The sequence below is a fragment of the Peromyscus maniculatus genome, chromosome 14, assembly GCF_049852395.1.
Source record: "Peromyscus maniculatus bairdii isolate BWxNUB_F1_BW_parent chromosome 14, HU_Pman_BW_mat_3.1, whole genome shotgun sequence".
NCBI lineage: Eukaryota > Metazoa > Chordata > Mammalia > Rodentia > Cricetidae > Peromyscus > Peromyscus maniculatus.
This window is the reverse complement of record NC_134865.1, coordinates 69,456,907-69,476,862: the sequence shown is the minus strand read 5'-3', so window position 1 is coordinate 69,476,862 and position 19,956 is coordinate 69,456,907. Positions and strand designations below refer to the sequence as shown.

At 38.7% G+C, this 19,956-nt stretch overlaps 1 protein-coding gene across 5 annotated transcripts in view; it reads left to right on the top strand.

Moving 5' to 3' along the window:
• Positions 1-19,956, top strand: part of Galc (galactosylceramidase) — a 57,205-nt gene that overhangs the window by 24,007 nt on the left and 13,242 nt on the right. For all 5 annotated transcript variants that reach the window (XM_076551172.1, XM_076551173.1, XM_042261016.2 and 2 more), the window contains 5 exons: positions 4,453-4,583; positions 10,449-10,604; positions 13,319-13,443; positions 15,275-15,402; positions 18,662-18,751. In XM_076551172.1, the coding sequence (XP_076407287.1) occupies positions 4,453-4,583; positions 10,449-10,604; positions 13,319-13,443; positions 15,275-15,402; positions 18,662-18,751 (630 nt within the window). The remainder of the gene's footprint in view (positions 1-4,452; positions 4,584-10,448; positions 10,605-13,318; positions 13,444-15,274; positions 15,403-18,661; positions 18,752-19,956) is intronic.

Sequence of the window (19,956 nt, the reverse complement as noted above, 5' to 3'; positions counted from 1 at the left end):
AGACACATGGTGTTGATGTCAGAGCTGAAAGGTGTAAAAAGATGGGTCAGGCAAGAGAGGAGCAAGAGTGGCACTGAGCCCAGACAGCAGCTCTTGTGGTCACTGGGGGGATGGCACATCTTCAGATTTGTAGTTAGCAAGGAGGTAGGGTATTGTTTGGAGAGGATCCATTGCCGCCCCAGTGAGGTGACTGTCAGTGCCAGGCTGCAAGCCTGAAGTAGGGTGGTAAAAGGTGGTGTCAATGCAGTCACCAAGGCTAAGAGGTCGTTTGTTCTGGAGACAAATACAAGTGACCATGGTCTAGGGTTTAGGTTACTCCCAATTTCATGTTCCAATGTGGAAGCAGTTTTATGAAATCTTATAGTAACAGAACAAAGAAAATCACAAACAAGACGCTTGTCATATGCATTGGTGGACACATTAAATGGGTAGTTACAACAAAGCAGGATGATTAGCTGTAGGCCTCAGATGTGGTCTGATGATACTTTGAGCCCCTTGGCTGGTAGAAACTAGGGTTCTGTTAAATAATACATCCCCAAATGCTCTATGTCATGGGATGTTAGGTCCAACACAGAGGTGGACAAGGAATAGTGATTTAGGGGGCTAAAGATAGCCCATGAATTTATAACTAGGCTCTGGACCTGGCATATTCCAACACCTTCCCATTACTGAGGTTCTGGTCAATCTACTGCTCTTTCTAGGAGATCTTGTTCATAGAGATGCGGGAGTGGGTTGGGTATGGAAGTCAGCACAGTGGGTTTATTAGAAAACTGGAGTACATGATTGTTAGTGGAAGGTCATGAGTCAGAAAGAGGCAAGAATGGATGCTGAAGTTAGTGCATGCCTAGCATAGCAATGGCAGTGTTTATTTCATTTTTAGGAACATTATAATTATTAACATTTGTTTTCCACTTCCTTTTAAGTTAGTAATATAATTATTGCACCTAGATTCACTATTAGTGTTTTGAAGTCAGACTTTATTTTTCTTCTGACCTTAGGTTTTCTTACACTAAATGTCTTGGGATATAGATACATTTAATTTATACTTTCTATTTTTATAGCAGGAGGATTTATTAGATTCTGTGATCTGTTGAAATTCCTGCTGTAGAGTTAAATCATGACAAATGAATATAGGGAGGTGCTCAGTTCATATGACCTTAAGGAATACACGGTCCTTAATGTATGGTGAGATGGCTTCTGGAGAGCAGGGGGATTTGATTTTAAGAGTAAAATATATATAGTTATTTATGTACTTTGCAAAGTGTGTCACTTATTTTAAGATTATTTTTGCTGTGCAGTTATATTTATGATTGATTTTGGCTAGTTTGGGATCATGATGTCTGAAAAGCACCTTCTAGTATCTGAGAGTGCTAGACAGATGTGGATGTGAAGTCTCTAGTATCTGAGTGCTAGACAGATATGGGTATGAAGTCTCTAGTTTCTGAGAGTGCTAGACAGATGTGGATGTGAAGTCTCTGGGCCTTCCAGACCATCTTTCCTTCTTTATTTGTAAATAGATAAATAGTTGTAGTTTTTGGAAGGGAAGGACTGCCCAATAAAGACAACACTTGAAATATGATAAGACTCCAGAGTGCTGTAATCATACTGATTATAAGACGGAAACTGATTTATAAGTCACAGCTTACAGATTATGTACATTTAACAATGTTTTCAATTATATTGCATATAGAAATGTACACAAAATTCCTGATGATTATTTAGGAGTAAGTCCATAAAGACTAGACTAGGTTTTGACAGTGATAAATAAATGCATAATTGACTTGTGTTTTTTTTTTCCTTTCTGTAAGAATAAGAAAAATACTTGAGTAATGAAACACAAAATTGATTTCCTAAAGTAAGTTAAGGGATTCTCCATCCCACTGACCTTTTGGCTCAAATGAGAGTCCTTGAAAGATGGATTCAACTTGCCACTCTAACTTCCATTACATTTTCTAACCTAGGTGTTGACATTTCCTCAGGGGCCGTCCCCGAGGAAATTTCTCCCAGAGTCCTGGGGAAGATGCTGGGCAGGGGTAATCTGAGGGAATGAATCTAAGTACACTGAGCTCTTTCATCCATCCACTTTATTCCTCTGAGATTAAATTCTATTCATCCGTTTACTTTATTCCTCTGTGAGATTAAATTCTATCTATCCAGCTTCAATTCTGTACTCATACTTAGCTCCTCTCTGTCCCTTTTCCTCCTGTCCTATCCTAGTTCTGACTAAGCTCTTTTTGCCTCATCCTCATCTTCATCTTCATTTCTCTCCATCTTGGTTCCTTCCCCTTCCTCTCCTGGAACCGGTCTACCACCTTGCAAGCAGTAACTCTCACAATACAATGCAAGGCTTCCAAGGTCCCCACAAGAGCAGTGAGTTAGCTTCATTTGCAACCCAAAAGGGGAGAGAATAAAGGAGGTGGGGTCAAAATAAGGCCTGGAATAAGTCAGAAAGGGAATTTATGTGCTAAAAATATATTCTTATAAGTGGTTAGGTGAAATGTTACGAGTTTATCATAAATGTGCTCCAACTTGACTCTTACAGGTGGTTAGGTAAGAGAGTCTATAACTCACTAAAATATAACCACCTCTCTATTTCTATGTCACTGTATACTGGCAGGGCAGGGTAACTGCTTGGAACTATGAAACATGGCTTCACTGCACCAGATATCCAAAAAAGCCCTTTTGTTCTGAGTCAGTTGCTCTGGAATGCCACTTGGGCTGTAAGAGAAAGGAGGATCTGAATTTCATCTGCACAAGAAACAAAGCTATGCACCTAAGTTCACCTGTCTCCTAGGAGACAGGCTGTGTCTCCATGAGGGTGTTTACCTGTATTCAGGAGACTCAGCAGTTGGTCTGAAATGCTTTGTCTTGTCTGCCTTTAGGCTTTGAATGCTAGAGAAGTATATCAGATAAAATGCACTATTAGAAGTTCTTGGGGAAGGTATGAGAGCACACAAGAAATTCATAGCAGGAAATAGTTGATGTATTAAAAGCCGAATAACACCAAATACACCTTGAGATTTGTGTTCCTCTGGAAGAATGCCTTGTTTTTCCAGGTATAGCTTTATCATATTTAGCTGAATTCATACTACATATTCCTGCCGCTTGCAGCACCTAGGACAATAAATATATAAGAACATAAATTTTAAAACACCAACTGTTGTAAAGTGAAGCATGGATTTAATTAGAAAATTTATTATTTGCTTCTTTAAAAGAGTACATTCATTGGAAATTTCATAAATTGTAATGTAGCTGGAGTTTTCTCCAGTCCTGCCTGGCCCATGGTCAGGACAAATCTCTCTCACCCACCAGTCCCATAGTCGCTCAGACCCAACCGAGTAAACACACAGAGACTTATATTGCTTACAAACCGTATGACTGTGGCAGGCTTGTTGTTATCTAGTTCTTCTATCTTAAATTAACCCATTTCTATAAATCTATACCTTGCCACGTGGCTTGTGGCTTACCAGTATCTTACATGTTGGTACTCATGGCGGCAGCTGGCAGTGTCTCCTGACTCAATCTTCCTGTTCCCAGAATTCTCTTCTCTGCTTGTCCCACCTATACTTCCTGCCTGGCTACTGGCCAATCAGCATTTTATTTATACAGAGCGATATCCACAGCATTGTAACATCAAAAATCAGAGCTGGTGGAAAAACCTTCATTTTTCCTTATGTTAATTGGTAGCTGTCATTGAACACCTGCTGCTTATGTCAGAGACTATCCAGGATTGGGAGGATTTACAGCTGGGCTGATTGTATCAGTTAACCAAGAAAGTCCTTTGGTATAGAATTGGTTCCTTCCAATCCTGGATAAATGGTGTCCTTTTCTCTGCCCCTGTTTTCCACATAGACAATCTATACATTTTGGTGTTCTGAGTGTTGGTTTTCCTGACGGAGTGTTATGACTTCCTTAGGAGTTTGTAGGCAAATGGCCCTGCAAGCAGATCTTATTTCCTACCCTGTTTATAAGCATGAGAGACAGGAAAGCAAAATGGGACAGTTCTATTTATAGTAAATATGGTATATAAAAATTTAAGAACTGGGATACTTTTCAGTAGTTATAGAATTTTAAAGATAATGAGAAATACTTAAAATAAGATGTTGGAGTATTTTACTATGTAGTACAGATAATATCTCAATTTTATCATTGTGTCTACATAGAAAATTTGAGGAAGAACACATATAAAAAGGAAAAGAATAGCATTATTTCTATGTAATACTGTTTAATGAGTTTTATGGACACCTGTCTCCTCTGTCTTCCGAATTCCTGTTGTCTAACTGGATTTTAAACTCAGGAGGCAAATGCCTCCACAGCATTATCCCAGAAACTCACTCCTGCTGAGAAGCAGTGCTGAAACTGTCATCAGAAGGCAGGAGTTTTGAAAGATAGTCTGGCTATTTTGGTCACATTCCAGCCACTAAAAGCTGTGTTCTGTTTATGTATCCAAAGGAATTAAGAAAAATGCTGGATTATCAAGGTCTCCAGCAAGTGAAAATCATAGCAAGTGATAATCTCTGGGAGCCGATTTCTTCTTCCATGCTGCTGGACCATGACCTCTGGAAGGCGGTTGATGTCATAGGGTAAGGTGCCATTTACCTCGAAAACCAGCAGTGTGTTGTTTCTTTATCAGGTGTTGACTGTGCCTTTCTTCTCACCTTCTCCGCTCCCGTGATTACATTTTATGGTAGTGCTCTATCATTGAGCTATGCCCCCACGCAAGAGTTTTCAGTGTTGACCAAAGTAAGCAGAAATATAAAAATGTATGTTCTGATCACTCAGCCTCAGAAAGTAAGAACCCATGGCCATTTGTCATTCCTGCGTCTATCCATTTCTTTTCCCATCTTCTCCGTGTTTGGGAAAAAAAAAAAAAAACAAAAACTTCAGACATTGTGTTGCATTTCTTCCCTACAGATTTCATCAGGTCTATATAAAATTGCAGATTCTTTCCCCTTTGCCATAAATAATACCGTTATTATACCTAAGCAGGTAATTGTTTCTTGATATTATCAACTATATATTACTCTGGTTTTCTAGTTGTAGTTGATTGGCTCTGGATCCATTTAAGAGTCATCTTTTGGTTGGTAATGACGTCTCTTCCGATTGATTTGTAACTCAGCCCCTCTAACTCCCTGCCTGTTTTCTCCTTGTAACTCATGGAAGTGACTGGGTAGCTTGTTCTGTGAAGTTCTCTTAGTCTAGATCTCAGCAGCTCACCCTTGTGCTTTAGCACATGTCTAGCCTGTTCTCCTGGGAAATTGATGAGAGTAAATTACATTTGGGCTTCTTTTCCCCAAGAGAGTGTACATTAAACATTTTACACAGTAAAAATGGCAGATTTTGCATTAGAACTTACATGAAAAGCTCAGATCTGAGGGAAGCAAGACTGTGTTCTTCTTGAATGTGTTTGGCTAGGAAGGCTGTTAGAATGGAAGGGTAGTTTCTATTGTACTTCATGAAGAAGTTTGGTGTTTCGTTACTCATTACTAATATGGGTATTTTAGTAAAATCACTTTTCTTCTGAGCCATAGCTTTATTTCTTTTGTTCTCATTAATCAATGTTTTATTGATTGTGGTCATATAATGGTAAATGTATTATTTAAAATTCTTTTTCTCAAGAATTACTTTCTGACTTAGGATATTTTTTTCTAATAGGATACAGATTGGGTTCAGTATATAAATTCACTGATATAGTTCAAATGCTCTGTATACTAATTACACTGTCCACATGGTCTGTGTGGAGCTGCCTTGCACATTCCTCTTATAGTAGTACTGACTCTTTCAGTCTTACAGTTTTGTTTGCAGGAGAGTTGGTGCCGTGTTCCTTGGCATACAGATAATTAATGTTTTATCTTTGTACTTTCTATTATCAAAAGAAATGTCATTCTGTGACTCATTCAGTATTTCTTGAACTGAATTCTTCCTTGTTTGAGATTAAGAGGAATCCTGCTTTTAGTTTTCATTACCTTTAATTTTTTTACTTTCAAGGTCATTTTATTTTAGATACATCTCTTGCATTTAATTAAATTTTGCTTTCTAATACTGCTCTGAAAAAATTATATTTCTTTTCTTTATAAATGTGTGTGTGTGTGTGTGTGTGTGTGTGTGTGTGTGTGTGTGTGTGTGTGCATTTATAGGCCACACGTAAGCAGGTGCTCTTGGAGGCCAGAAGAAGGTCTTAAATGCTCTGGAGCAGAGATAATGAGTTTGTGAGTTGTCTGACGTGGGTGTTTGGGAACTGAATTTGCAGCTTCCTGAAGAGAACATCAAGCTTTATTAACCACTCAACCATCTCTCCAGCCCACATTTATAATTTTTGATGTAACTGATATTTAGGTTTTCCTTGTTATAAATGTTTTCTGTTATTAAATGATTTATACTATGATTCTGGTAATGCAGAATCTGCTGCTGTGGGTTCGGCCTCTTGGTTCTTGCTGAAGGAGGTATCTTCTTACTTGGCAGACTTGTGTCTGTGTCTGCCGGTCACGGTCATTCTGATTCAGAGCTAGACATCAGTTGTTCCAGCTGGGGACAATTTTGTCTCCTAGGAAACATTGGGCAATTTCTGGGACTATTTGTAACTATCTTAGTTAGATAAAGGCCTGTCGTTAGCATCTTGTGGGTGGATGCCAGAAGTGTTTGCAATTCCCGGGTACCCAGGTCACCTCTCCCACGTCTAAAATTAACCAGCCAACAATTTTGGTTGTGCTGAAATTGAGAACTGCTCTATGCTCCAATGCTGTGCCCTGTTTTTTCTTGGTTTTGTTGTTGCTTGTTTTAAACAGTGGTGATGAGGATCTAACTACATCTATGACTGGTATTTCTCATGCCAGGTGAGCTAATAAATTACCACAGAATAAACATACATATGGACCTATCACCTAGAAAATTGTAAAGTACCCAGACCGGTTGGAAACCTTTCTATGCATTTACCTCAAATTGTAACTACTAACCTGACCTTTAATACCAAGGAATAATTTTGCCTGTTTAAAATTTCATTAAGATGGCATTTCATAGAAGAGAGTAGCATTCCCCTGTACTGAACACTTAGAAATTTATGAAGAAGGGAAATCAATGCAGCAGTTCTCATCTTTTTAACATAGAAACTTTACCAACAACAACAACAAAAAAAAATCATGGAAAAGGATGTTCTGTCTTTAATGTTTGTAAGTCAGTCAGACATGCATTCCATCAGTAAACAAAGGAAACATTTCTCTTGAATGTCTTCTCAGAACTTTGTATGAACTTTGAACTGCTAACATTTTGGCTCACTTCTATACTTTTATGTGTTATAACTTATGAAATGATGCATGTCTTTAATCCCATTGTTCAGAGGACAGAAGCAGGGGGACCTCAAGATTTCAACAAGCTACTTGGATAACTGCCTTGTTGACCATGTAGGACGCTCATCGGTTGTTCCTTACAAATTCCAGAGAAGTAGGAAAGGCCTTTAGTGGGGATTTTCTTTTTGGTTGTTTTCTCTGGCCCAGGCTGATCTCAGACAGTCCTTATGACTTCTGCCTAGGAGATGTGATTGCAGGTCTGAGTCACTACACCTACCTGCTTATGATCTTCATGATGGCAATCTCTACTACAGGAAGCCCTCCCTCGGTCAGAATGACCTAGAATGCTTACCCGGCTGAGCAATTTTGTGACTGTTTCGGTTTTGTATGTGTGACCTTTGAAATCCTTCCTCAGTGGTTATTTGTATTGTTTCTAGGTTTCAGTCTTTTTTTTTTTTTTTGTTTTTGTTTTTTTTTTTTTTGTTTTTTCGAGACAGGGTTTCTCTGTGTAGCTTTGCGCCTTTCCTGGAACTCACTTGGTAGACCAGGCTGGCCTCGAACTCACGGAGATCCGCCTGCCTCTGCCTCCCGAGTGCTGGGATTAAAGGCGTGCGCCACCACCGCCCGGCTTCTAGGTTTCAGTCTTATGAGATGTTTGTTCCTTGGCTCCTCCTGCCAGAGGAAATGTGTACCTCCTGGCACCGTTCATGTTACATGTGGCTTGTGCTGTATGAGCAGATTTTACTTTTGGAGTCGCTGTGCCTCCTGGGATGTTTCCGCTGGGCCCCCCTCTCCCCAATGCCTTGTGCACTTTCCCTCACGGTCAACACCATTGCCTGACTTAGTTGGCTTCTGCTCTGGCATCTCAGTCTCATAACGAGCCTCTGCCGTTCCTGAAGGTCTTGTTTGTTGCCTGTCGCCGACCTTGTTAAGGCCTCGGGCCTGCATCGTCTGACACAGTAGCCTTCAGTCACGTGTCTATGGATCACTGGAAATGTGGCTAGTCTAACTTAGGTGTGTCAGAAGTGGGAGGCAGACTGGGTTTTGCAACTTAATTTTCAAAATCAAAAAACAGTTTTTTTGATTGCATGTTGAGTGAAAATTTGATATGCTAGATTAAATTAAATAAACCAAAAAATATAAACAAAGCTCAGAGAAATACATGAGATATATTTAAGATAAGAGAAATATAGTTCAGATTATAAAACTGTAAAAATGTAGAAATAGTTTGGAAGATGTGGACCCTTATAAAGACAGAGTTAAATTTTACTTCTTTTATGACCTTCTAAAGATTAATGATAGCATAGCAAATTTTTTTAGGATTTTCATTCTTTAAAAATATAAATATGAGTATTTTTTCATTGGCTACATCAGACAAGCCAGGTATGGTGGTTCATGCCAGCATACTAAGGCGGAGGCGAGAGGGTCTCTGAGTGTGAGGGCAGCCTGGGGTTACAGAGTGAGTTCTAGGCTAACTTGGGTAACAGAATGAGACTTGGCCACAGAAAACAACAACAACAACAGGTATATCAGAAATACATTTTCCTGAATGCCAACTAGGAGCACCCCAGCTTTTAATATCTTGACAATTAATGTCTGACTGTAGTGCCACTATGATCAGAGTGTAGAGGTAAGGGTCTAAAGATAAAATGTGAGAGTGTTGGGATTATAGGCTTGCAGTCATCAGTAGTTTGAAGATCAGCAGTTTGGTTTTTCAAGTTTGGCGTAATAAGGTAAGTACATGAAGTTTTTAGACCTAGCAGGAGCCGAGAGGCTCCTGGGTGCCTGCAATGTGGCCTCCAGCCTGGCTCAGCTGTGTTGAGCCACTCGACATGGTCCTGCTGGAGCCTCACTTTTCTCCGGTACAGAGATTCTGTAGCGCTCTCTGTTACGTGCGACACGTGATTCAGTTCTTCCCGCATTCATGTTATTTCTCAACCCGCCTTTACTGATACAAGCAATTCCCAAACAGGGCTTGCTGCTACCATGGCCTGGCCTCGAATGATTAAAAGGTCTTTACAGTCATCTTTTGGTGTTATACTACACCAAGAAAGTACAAAGATTAGAATTGTGATATAATAAACCTCATTATTCTGCTTGTATTGCTAAAACTGGGTGAATAATTAACCTGGAAAGTTTATTATCTTATTCTTGAAGTTAGTGAATGTACTCTTATTATGGTATTACTTATTACTACCTAGTTTCTAATTTACATTTAATATTTTAGTCGTGTTGATTCATTTCATCAGTGGTGTCTACAGTTGTCATTCCAGCAGTATTTTATTCTTGCAACCATCAGTGTATATTTAGACATTACCAGATGGAGTCTGTTCATATGCTGGAATGCAAGGGCTTGGCGTACTGGGACAGAGGCTCAGTTGCTGCACTTTTGATGTCTTTCCTAGTATTTCTTTGTCATTGGAATCTGTCCTCTGTCTTGCAGGACATGTAGCAGCATTCTTGGATTCTGCTTACTAGGTTCAGCTGATAAACCTCTCCTGCTTCAGCAGGGACAATTGACAAAGTGTCCAGATATGGCTGTCTAGCCCCTTCAGGGCTAAAATCCCCATGGCTGAGGATAACTTCTGCTCTGAGACAGTAACTTAATTTTGTCAGTGTACTTCATCCTTTTCACACAAGAATTACTGGTATGCTATTAGCCGTGGGGCTTTTGTGGATTTGTTTTAGTGTTTTGACTTGGAGTAAATGTCAAGATTTGTCTCCAAAGGGAGAGGGAGAATCTATTGCTTCTTCATAGACAGAATAGACTCACCTTGCTTGGCCTCCTCCTGACTATTTTCCTCCTGTCCAGAGCTCCCCAGCTCACCCTGGAAAGGCTGAGTCTTTCTGTACCTTGTTCTCCACTTGCAGTGGGCCAGGTAGCGGCCTCATTAACGTCTACCCATTTATGGTTTCCAGAATATTGTCATTTTATTGTGTGTGTGGATGAAGGTTTCTGCCTTTCTGTTTACTTGCTGTTTGTAGAGTGCCTGCAATGGAAGTGGGAAGCGGATGTCTCCTTCCCATCTTTCATCTGTCTTCTGGAAACTGCTTGACCGTTTTAAAATAGCAAACCTTGGCGAAGAGCTATATTTCAATTCACTCATCTCATGTATAGAAGTGGAACCTTCTGACTGCTCCTCACTGGCACCCTTCTCTTCCTAGAGCACATTATCCTGGAACGCATACAGTGTGGAATGCAAAGATGACAGGAAAGAAGCTTTGGTCGTCTGAAGATTTTAGCACCGTCAACGATGATGATGGTGCAGGCTGCTGGGGTCGCATATTGAATCAGAATTATGTCAATGGCAATATGACCTCGTAAGTTAGTTACAATCTTTTTTTGGGGGAGGGGCTTTTATTTTTTTTAAATTTTTCTTTATTTCTTTTACATACCAATCACAGATCCCTCTCTTCCCTCCTCCTGTCCCTCCAGCCTCCTCCCCACCCCATTCCCTCCTACAGGAAGGTAAAGCCTCCCATGGGGAGTCAGCAGAGCCTGGTACATTTAGTGGAGGCAGGTCCAAGCCCCTCCTGGGGGGGGCTTTTATTATAATGAATTTTAGAAAATATAATAAGTAGGAAAATATAATGGACCACTGTAATTTTATATCCTAGATTCAATGATTGTAAACATATGCTTTATTGACTTAGTCTACATATGCCTAATATTTGTCTAATCTATATCTTCTTTTCTATATTTGGGAAGAGTCTGTATAAAGTAAGTTGGGTTTCTTGGGGAACAGTTTACTCAGGCAGTGTGATGATTTTTGATAATTTACATGTATTTTAAATTACAGTCTGTATCTCCAAAACATAAGGATATTTTATCACATGATTATATCATTTTCATAATTATGAGCATATAAAAATATTTCTAATTCGTAGTCTTTATTCATATTTTTAAAATGTCATTTGTAACTTTTATTTATTTATTTTAAAGAAAGATAGAGCACAGGTCCGTGCATTCCATTTAGCTGTTTTTTAAAAACTGTCTCTTTTAATGTAGATTTGTTACCAGACCCCCCCCCCTTCTTTTCATATCTACCTTTAAAAAAAAAAAACAGGGCAGTAGCCTTTAGTTGGTACTCACTTCTACCCTGAGTGGCCGACTCCTTATGGGATCTCTTAACTTTATCTAACTCTTCACAAAACCAAGTTTGTAAAGAACAACACAATCCCTTTTATTCTTAAAGGGGACACTTCCTAAATGACTTGATGATAGCTTAGGAGTAATTAGATCCAAATTAGCCTTATAAAATAATTAGAAGCCTAATAAAAGCCAGCCAATATACATACTTTTGTGGTGGCTTGCTTGGTATTAGGATAATGCATATTCATTGCAGACAATTGAGAAAATGAAGATGAGTATCAAGTGAGACAAAGGCTGCCTATAATGTTGCCATCTTGAAACAATGGCCCTTAAAATGGTCTCCTGTTTTTATATACATTTAAATAATAAATTGACACCTTGGTATATGGTCTGTTGAGTAAGCTGCTTCTCACTTAACAAGGCATTATGACTTTTTCCCTCATGTTGAGTATATTTTTACTTCATCTCTTTTCTTCCCCTTTTTTTTATTTGTTTTGTTTTTGAGACACAGTCTTCCTATGTTGCTCAGGCTGGCCTTGAATTCTCTATATTCTCACTCCACTCAACCTCCTGAGTGCTGAAATTACAGGCATACATCACCATATCCAGATACTTATCATTACTTCCATATATTCTGTTACATAAAGAAATATTTCCTACCTATGCCCTGTCTTAACTCATCCTGCAATGCTTGTTAAACGGGTTTCTAGACAGTTGCTCAGACTTCCAGGACCCTGGAACTTGTATATCTGGTCAGTACTCAGGGCAATTGTGATGATGCCCACGTTTGGAAAACACTAGTGTACAAATAGAGGGTGCCAGCCATGTGTGACCCAGATCATGGGAACTCTTATGATGTCCATTTGATAGTGTGTGTATATTTAATCAGCATTATTATTTTTACTTTATATTGAGGTAATGAGAAGGCTTAGATTTTCTAAGTGTGCCAGAGTACCTTTGTGTCTTGGGAGAACACTTGGTCAGGGAAATGAAAGCCTTGGGGTGGGTGCTGTTTGTTTTTCAGCTGTAAGGAACCCAGTCAGGTATAAAAACTTAGGTTTTGTGCTTGAATTTTCAGAGAGCTGTAGGGTCACAGCTCTGCTGCTGGAGCTCAGTGTGTGCTGTAAATTATTACTGTCTGTCATCTGAAAGAAAGGACCGCAAACAGACCAGCAAGCTGTGTGAGTTAGTACTTCAGCGGAAGCAGGAATAATAGAGGCTAGAGTTGGTCAATACATCTAATCCTCCCTGTTCCCTGGTGATCCAGGTGCAATTGTCACCCTCAGTTCACAGGAGGGAACAGCGGTCAACAGAGGTTAGGTTGTGGAGTCCTGATCTGAACCCAGCCAGTCTGACTAAGAGTTCTTGCTCTAAAACTGCAGCAGTTCCAAGTCAAGTTCCAGGAAATTATATTGTGAAATTGGGGTATTTGAAAGGCTGTCAATGGGAGAACAGTTATAGACAAGCTTTTACTTGTACTTGTTTCAAATTGTCAACATGTCAAGATTCATCTTTTGACATGACATGATTCATCTTTTGGCTTGACTACTGTTAAGCAGAATTCTTGCGTGTGTGTGTGTGTGTGTGTGTGTGTGTGTGTGTGTGTGTGTATGTGTGCATGTGTGTGTGCATCGTACAAGAATATATATGTGTATTGTACAAGAATATATGTGTGTGTGCATGTGTGTGTTGGTGTTTGTGTATGTGTATGTGTGTGTTACTTTTAATTCTCTGATTCACCACTAAAATGCTTAGAAGAACAGTGAACTGGATTTTTAAAGATGCTAGTGAACTGAGGCAGCATATGTTTTGTTTAGGGCACTTAAAAGTTTATGTTCATTTACATATAATTATGAAAGAAGTTTTTACTCCAGTCTCTTAGATATTTATGTTTTTATTACATAGTATTTTGGTGTTTCTTTTTTTCACCCTAATGTTTTAGCACAATTGCTTGGAATTTGGTGGCTAGTTACTATCAAGAATTGCCTTATGGGCGAAGTGGACTGATGACAGCCCAGGAGCCATGGAGTGGGCATTATGTAGTAGACTCTCCTATCTGGATATCAGGTATGGATATCTAGATTCTATCTCTTTCTCCCCAAAAGAGACAAACCAGAAAGCTTTAAGTGTGTGACTATGTTAGGGGAGATGTGCCATTATAACATTATTTTGGATAACCTGACTGCTTTCTGAATTTCATACTCGATATTCTGAGACCAGGCCTTTAAAAAGTGGGAAGAAAGAGGGAACATAGGGCAGCATAGGGTAAAGGGATGTCCAGTGATAGAGACGGACGTAATCGTTTAAGTATATGATTCCTAATCATGGTCATAGCTGATGGAATGAATATACTTAGAAATGTTCAACAAAGCTCAGCATGTCTAGGAGTTTTGGGATTATTCTTTTTTCCCCCCTGAGACAGGGTTTCTATGTGTAGTTTTGTGCCTTTCCTGGATCTCGCTTTGTAGACCAGGCTGGCCTTGAACTCACAGAGATCCGCCTGCCTCTGCCTCCTGAATTCTGGGATTAAATGCGTGCAGCACCACCACCACCCAGTGGGATTATTCTTTTATATCAATTTCATTTCATTGATTGCACTAAAGAAAGTGAATAATATTAGATGACTAATAGAAATTATAATCATTAAATTAATCAAAATAAATATACATGTTAGGTGAAATAGGAAGGCTTTATATTGGTCCTTGCATCTACTAAGTGAAGATATGAATTTTAGAAAAAGATAAAATTATGACTCTCATATAGATTAAAAAATGGTCATGTGCTGAAGATTTTGTGTTTCTCATATGAAATGAAGAAACTAGGTAGATGCTAGAACCATCTTAGAGTAAAAGTAAATAGTAAAAAGCAATTTGAGACTAATTATAAATGGAGTTGAGTTTCTCACAGCTGGGAGGAAATCAATTAAAATGTCCACTAGACATGACATAATTTACATGGCTTGAAGACAGGGTCATCGAATCCATATACAAACCCAGATCTTTTTCAGTAGTATCAGTCACAATAGAAGTTGATTATGCAGATAATGAATGGCATCCAAAGGAGTATAATCATGTTAATAGCTAATAACCTTTAAAATAAATAACAATAGTAAATTTTTTCTTTAATATTTTAGTAAGATAGTTAACATTTATAATTACTTTGCTTCAGAATTATACCATAGGTTTTTAAAAAAAACCAATTTCTTCCAAAGCAAGGTAATTCTAAGTCAGCTTGCTTTCATTTTAAACCCGTATTTTGATAATTTTCTTTTTTGTGTTATTCTCAGATTGTAATCATGACATTCTAAGTTCCTTAAGTAGCTCTTCAAAATGGTGGAAAAATTAAGCAAGACTTCTGTGTGCTGGTTAGATGACCTCTCAGTTGCTGGCATTGTTACACTTACTTTGTGAACTTTGGGGAATTGTCAGGAACATGGAATATTGCCTAATGTATTTTCAGGACCAGATTCAGAGGTGGTGATATATATATATATCTTTAGAAATAGATTTGTTTGAGACCACAAAATGGTCCTGAGACACATTTGCTAACTTTTAAAACTTTCCTTTTTTTCTTTAAATCTTTTGAGTCTTCCATGTTCTGTTAGGATAGGATTAGTAGTGATGAGCAAGCCTGGGCAAGAGTAACTTCATTTTGCACATTGGTAAAAGGAATGCACAATCAATACGCTTGAGTTTTCAGGTCATTTAATTTTATCAGTTGTTCAGAAAGCCTTCCTGCTGTTACACCTTTCAGCTGAAGTATTTAAAAGTGGAAGTATAAAGTTGGGAGATACTTTCTTAAAATAGAATGTAGCTGCTTAGAATTATTCAGGTTCAAATCGGTAGACTGTTTTCTTTTAAAGTTGTCTGCTTTACTTTTTCTTCTCCTTTTTCTGTAGCTCATACAACTCAGTTTACTCAACCAGGTTGGTATTACCTGAAGACAGTTGGCCATCTAGAGAAAGGAGGAAGCTATGTAGCTCTGACTGATGGCTTAGGGAACCTCACCATCATCGTTGAAACCATGGTAATTTTTTTGTTGTTGATATTAAACTAGTGTGCATCTTGTACTTCACCAGAAACTTTGTGTTCAGAGAAAAGAAGGGCATTGTGTTCTCCTGGGCATAGGAGGGTGCTTCTCTAAGAGTCTTGTGACTGGCTCCCTGGGAGAACCGTGGGAGACAGGGTCTGATGGTGACCTTGTTCCTTCCATTGTTTCTAATCCTTCTTTATCCTTAGAGATCTATTGGGATAGCTGGCCTTGAACCTCATCACGGCTCTCTATGAATGCTGCAGTTAACTCTCCTATGGAGGGCTTCCTGGGAACGAATGTGTCAGTTCCTTTGGGTTTGTGGCTAGGAGCGGGCTGCCAGGTTAAACTAACTTGAACAGGGTGAAGAGTTGCCAGTTCCCTGTACCATTTCTCTTTGCTACCAGCAGTTCATAAGGCTTCCAGTACCACCTTGTCCTCTCCAGCAATTACTGTCCGTCTCTTTGCTTACAGCCATTCTCAAGGGTATGAGGGGGTGTTATTGTAGTTTGATTTTCCTTTTCCTAGTGACGAATGATGCTGGCTGTATTTTCATATATCTTTTGGCTATCTGTATGTTCTCACTGGAGAAATGTCTATTTAGAGCTACACTGTCCATTTAAGTTATGCGTATTTTCATTTTTCTTCTTGAATTGTAAGAGTTCTTCATATATAATCTGTCTAAAACCTCTCAGAAGACACATGTGACATTCATATATTTGCTCCCATCCTTACAGCATATGCAGGGTAGGCCAGGCTGATCTCAGAGTCATAATCCTGCTGTGTCAACATCACAAATGGCTGGAATCACTATGCCCAACTTGTCTCTTTGTAGTGGAATTCTTTGAAGTAAAAAAGTTCAAATTTGTGTGAAGTTCAGTTTTTTTTTCCTTTTGCTTTGTGTACATTTATAGTATCATACATAGGAAATGATTGACTAAGCCAAGGTCATGAGGATTTGAAATTTACATGTTTTTTTTTTTTTTTCCAAGACTGCCATTGTTTTAAGTCTTACATTTAGGTTTCTGATCCTGTTATTTCTGAGATGCTTAGCATTTGTTCAGCCTCCTCCTCTTGTGTGTGTGTGTGTGTGTGTGTGTGTGTGTGTGTGTGTGTCTAGCTTGCCTTTCACCATGTCTTGAAAAGTAGTTTTTCCACTTGGATTATCTTCACATACATGCTGAAAAGCAATCTGTAATGATTGTACCTTAGCAGTTACCACTGCATCTTAGTTACTGTACTTCTGAGTAAGGGTTTGGTGGGAGAGTTTTCTAGCTTGACCATTTTCAAGATTAGCTATTTCGGGTACTTTGGATTTCAACATGAGTTTTAGGACTAGCTAACTAATTATTTCAAGCTTACAACCTAAGTTTGATATTTTCTTAACTCTGTATAGGAATGTGGGGAAGCAATGCCATTCTACCCTGAGTCAACAAATGTGGGCTGTCTTTCTGTGTGTCATGTCTTACTTAATTTCTCCATGATACACTGTCTTTTTCATTGTGGAAGCCATATTTCCTTTTGCTTATTTAATAAATTTATTTATTAAATTATCGTTAGATTTTACTTATTTATTTATTATTAATATTGCTGAGTATTTTATTCTTTTAGATGCCACTGTAAATGGCTTGTCTCCATTTCATTTTCATTTCCCATGTGTAGAAATGCAATTGATTTTTATGTATTGATCTTGTCCTCACAATCGGTTCTTTCTGTGGATTACTGGAGGATTTTGTTTAAATGAGCACACCGAGTAAGTAAGATCCTTTCAGTCCTCCCTCTAGACCTCCCTTCATTGGCCTAGAAGCCTTGTGTGTTCTTTGTTTGCCTGGCTGTCCTGTCCTGCTGCCCATCTAGAAAAGCCACTGTAGAGTGAGCTGTTAGCTGCTGGGGTTTTGCCATTGTGTACAACTTCAGGTTGAGGAGCTTGCCTTTTGTATGGAGCATGCTGAATCCTTTTATCCAGAGTTCTGGGTTTCACAGGATGCATGATCATGCTGCTTTTGCCCATCATTCACTCTAATAGTCTGCTACTTTATACTGACTGACTTCTGGATGTGGGACCACACAATGCATTCCTGTGATGAATCATCCTTTGATGCCATGCATGATCTTTCGTATTTGATGTTGGATTTGATTTGGTAGATTCCTTAGAGTTTCCTTTCCTCATGATGTCCTGTTGGTTCTGGGAGGAGAGAAGCTACTAACCCCATGGAGTGATTTGAGAATGTTTCTGAAGTTCTGGTGTTCTTCAGATGTTTGACAGAATTCATATATGATGCCTTTTCCCCCAGGATTTTCCTTCATGGGAGTTTTAGTTTAAGGATCTTTTTACTTACTGTAGGTCCCTTTGGATGTTATAATTTTTTTCAGAAGCTTTTCTATTTTTCTATCATTTTTGTCGTTCTGATCTGTGTTGTTGAGCACAGAATCCCTCATTTAATTCCTTTTTCAGTCGTACTAAGCTGGTAGGAATGGTCCGCTTTCATTCCCATCCTAGTTATCCAAGTCATGTCTCTTTCTCCTTGATTAGTCTTCTGAAGGTTTATTTATCTTCCCAAGGGGATAATGTTGTTTTTCTTCGTTTTCTGCATTTCAGTATTTCACACCAGTATTTATTTTTTGTCCTATGGATTTGGTTTGCCCTTCTGAAAACTGTTTAGCTTCTCAAAGTAGAAGGAACACCTACAACTATATAGGCGTGGACAGCCTTCACTTCCTCCATATATGGGACTTTAGTTTATCCATTTTGTTTTGTTTTAACATTTTCGATCACAGACTGTATTTTTTTTAATTTTCTTTGTGATTTCTTCCTTGACTTAATTGCTCCATACCAAGATATTTTTATATTGGTGTTTCTGTGGATTTTGCAGCTTTCATTGTTTTTTGCTTCATTTCATGCCTTTCTGATTGGAGAGCACTCTTCCTGATGTTCTTGAAAGGACTTGCAGCCATTGTCTCTCATGTGGGCCCTGCTGAAAACCCGCACTGGAGCACAGTGGTGCTTTGCTGCCTGTTTCTATGTATTTAAGTAACCATTAAGCTCATTTCCTTATTCTACGCTTTGGCCAGGCACACACACTATACACTTATTAAAGTTATGTTAGTAATGTATTTTTTTATAATTTGAAATGGATTCATATTGTTACAAATGTTTGCCTTTTCTTGCTACTCTTCTGGCATCGATTATATAATGTTTCCTTCACAGAATAGCTTGTATGTTATTTGGATAACTTACATGACTTTCTTCCCTCAGAGTCATAAACATTCTATGTGTATACGGCCATATCTACCGTATTATAATGTCTCACACCAGGTGGCTACCTTCACTCTAAAGGGGTCTTTGGTAAGTACTTATGTTTAACTTTTATTTTCATTCACAACTTATGTTAGGGTTGACCAGATGGCTCAGTGGTTGAGAGTGCTTGCTGCTTTTCCTAAAGGTTGGGGGTGGGTTTTCTGCATCCTTGTCAAGTAGCTCATGACTACGTATAGCTACAGAGGATCTGACACCCTCTTCTGGCCTCCAAAGGTCACACATGTGAGCATACAGAAACGGATAAACAAATCTTTAAAAATTTATGAACAGTTTGTGTTCTATTACAGGCCATTGATTCTTAAGTGAAATCATGTATTATAGAATTACTAAGAATCTGTGTATAAATAGAACCTATCCTGGTGCCTTGTATCTCCTGCATTTTTTTAAAATATATGGTCTTATATAATACATGGTCTAGGCTAGCCTCACTGCACAGTGGGGGATGACCACAACCTCCTGAGCATCCCACCTTTCCCTTCTGAGTGCTGGGATTTGTGCCACCGGCCCCTGGCGATGGGTTTTTAAGCACTAAAGCTTAGATAGAGTATGCTATACTGAAAAACAAACAAAATAAAGCCCAATTAAACAAAAATACCCCAAAGTCATCAATTTCTTTAAACCAGTGTACTTTCTCACCTATGATATCATGGAATTATTAGGTGGCTAGCAGGGCTGGGGGAAGAGGGAGGATAAGAGAGGCTAAGGGAGAGACCACCAAGAATTCATTATGTACATGCATAAAATTAAGAGAACAAAGTTTATTAATAAAAGGAGTAAGACAAAACATCTAATAATTGCCATCAGAAAACAGTGTAGTCTGTAACACCCAGCAAAGGGGAGCTTGATCACAAAGCACAGGGTGGGATAGCTGTATTCTGTATTTGATTAAACACCAGGCTCTAGGAAGCTGGAAGGCTTCAGAAAGAGGCGCTGCCATAGGCTTTTTGCTATTGAACAGTTGTCTCTGAAATCAAGCCAAAAGCTGTATGTCCTTTTATAGTGTGAGCTCATGTCATCCATTTATCTAAAAACATTTGACAAAGACAGTCAGAGACACTTGAGATGTTAAGACCACCCAACTCCTTGTGGCTATGATTACTCAGAAGCCCTAAGATGCCACTTGAAATCCAAGTTGTTAAAAATCATGTGGATCTGTTGCTTTTCATGTGATTCACTGTGAAGATGATGATACATCTTCTTTCATATTCTTTTGAATTATATGTCTATAATTA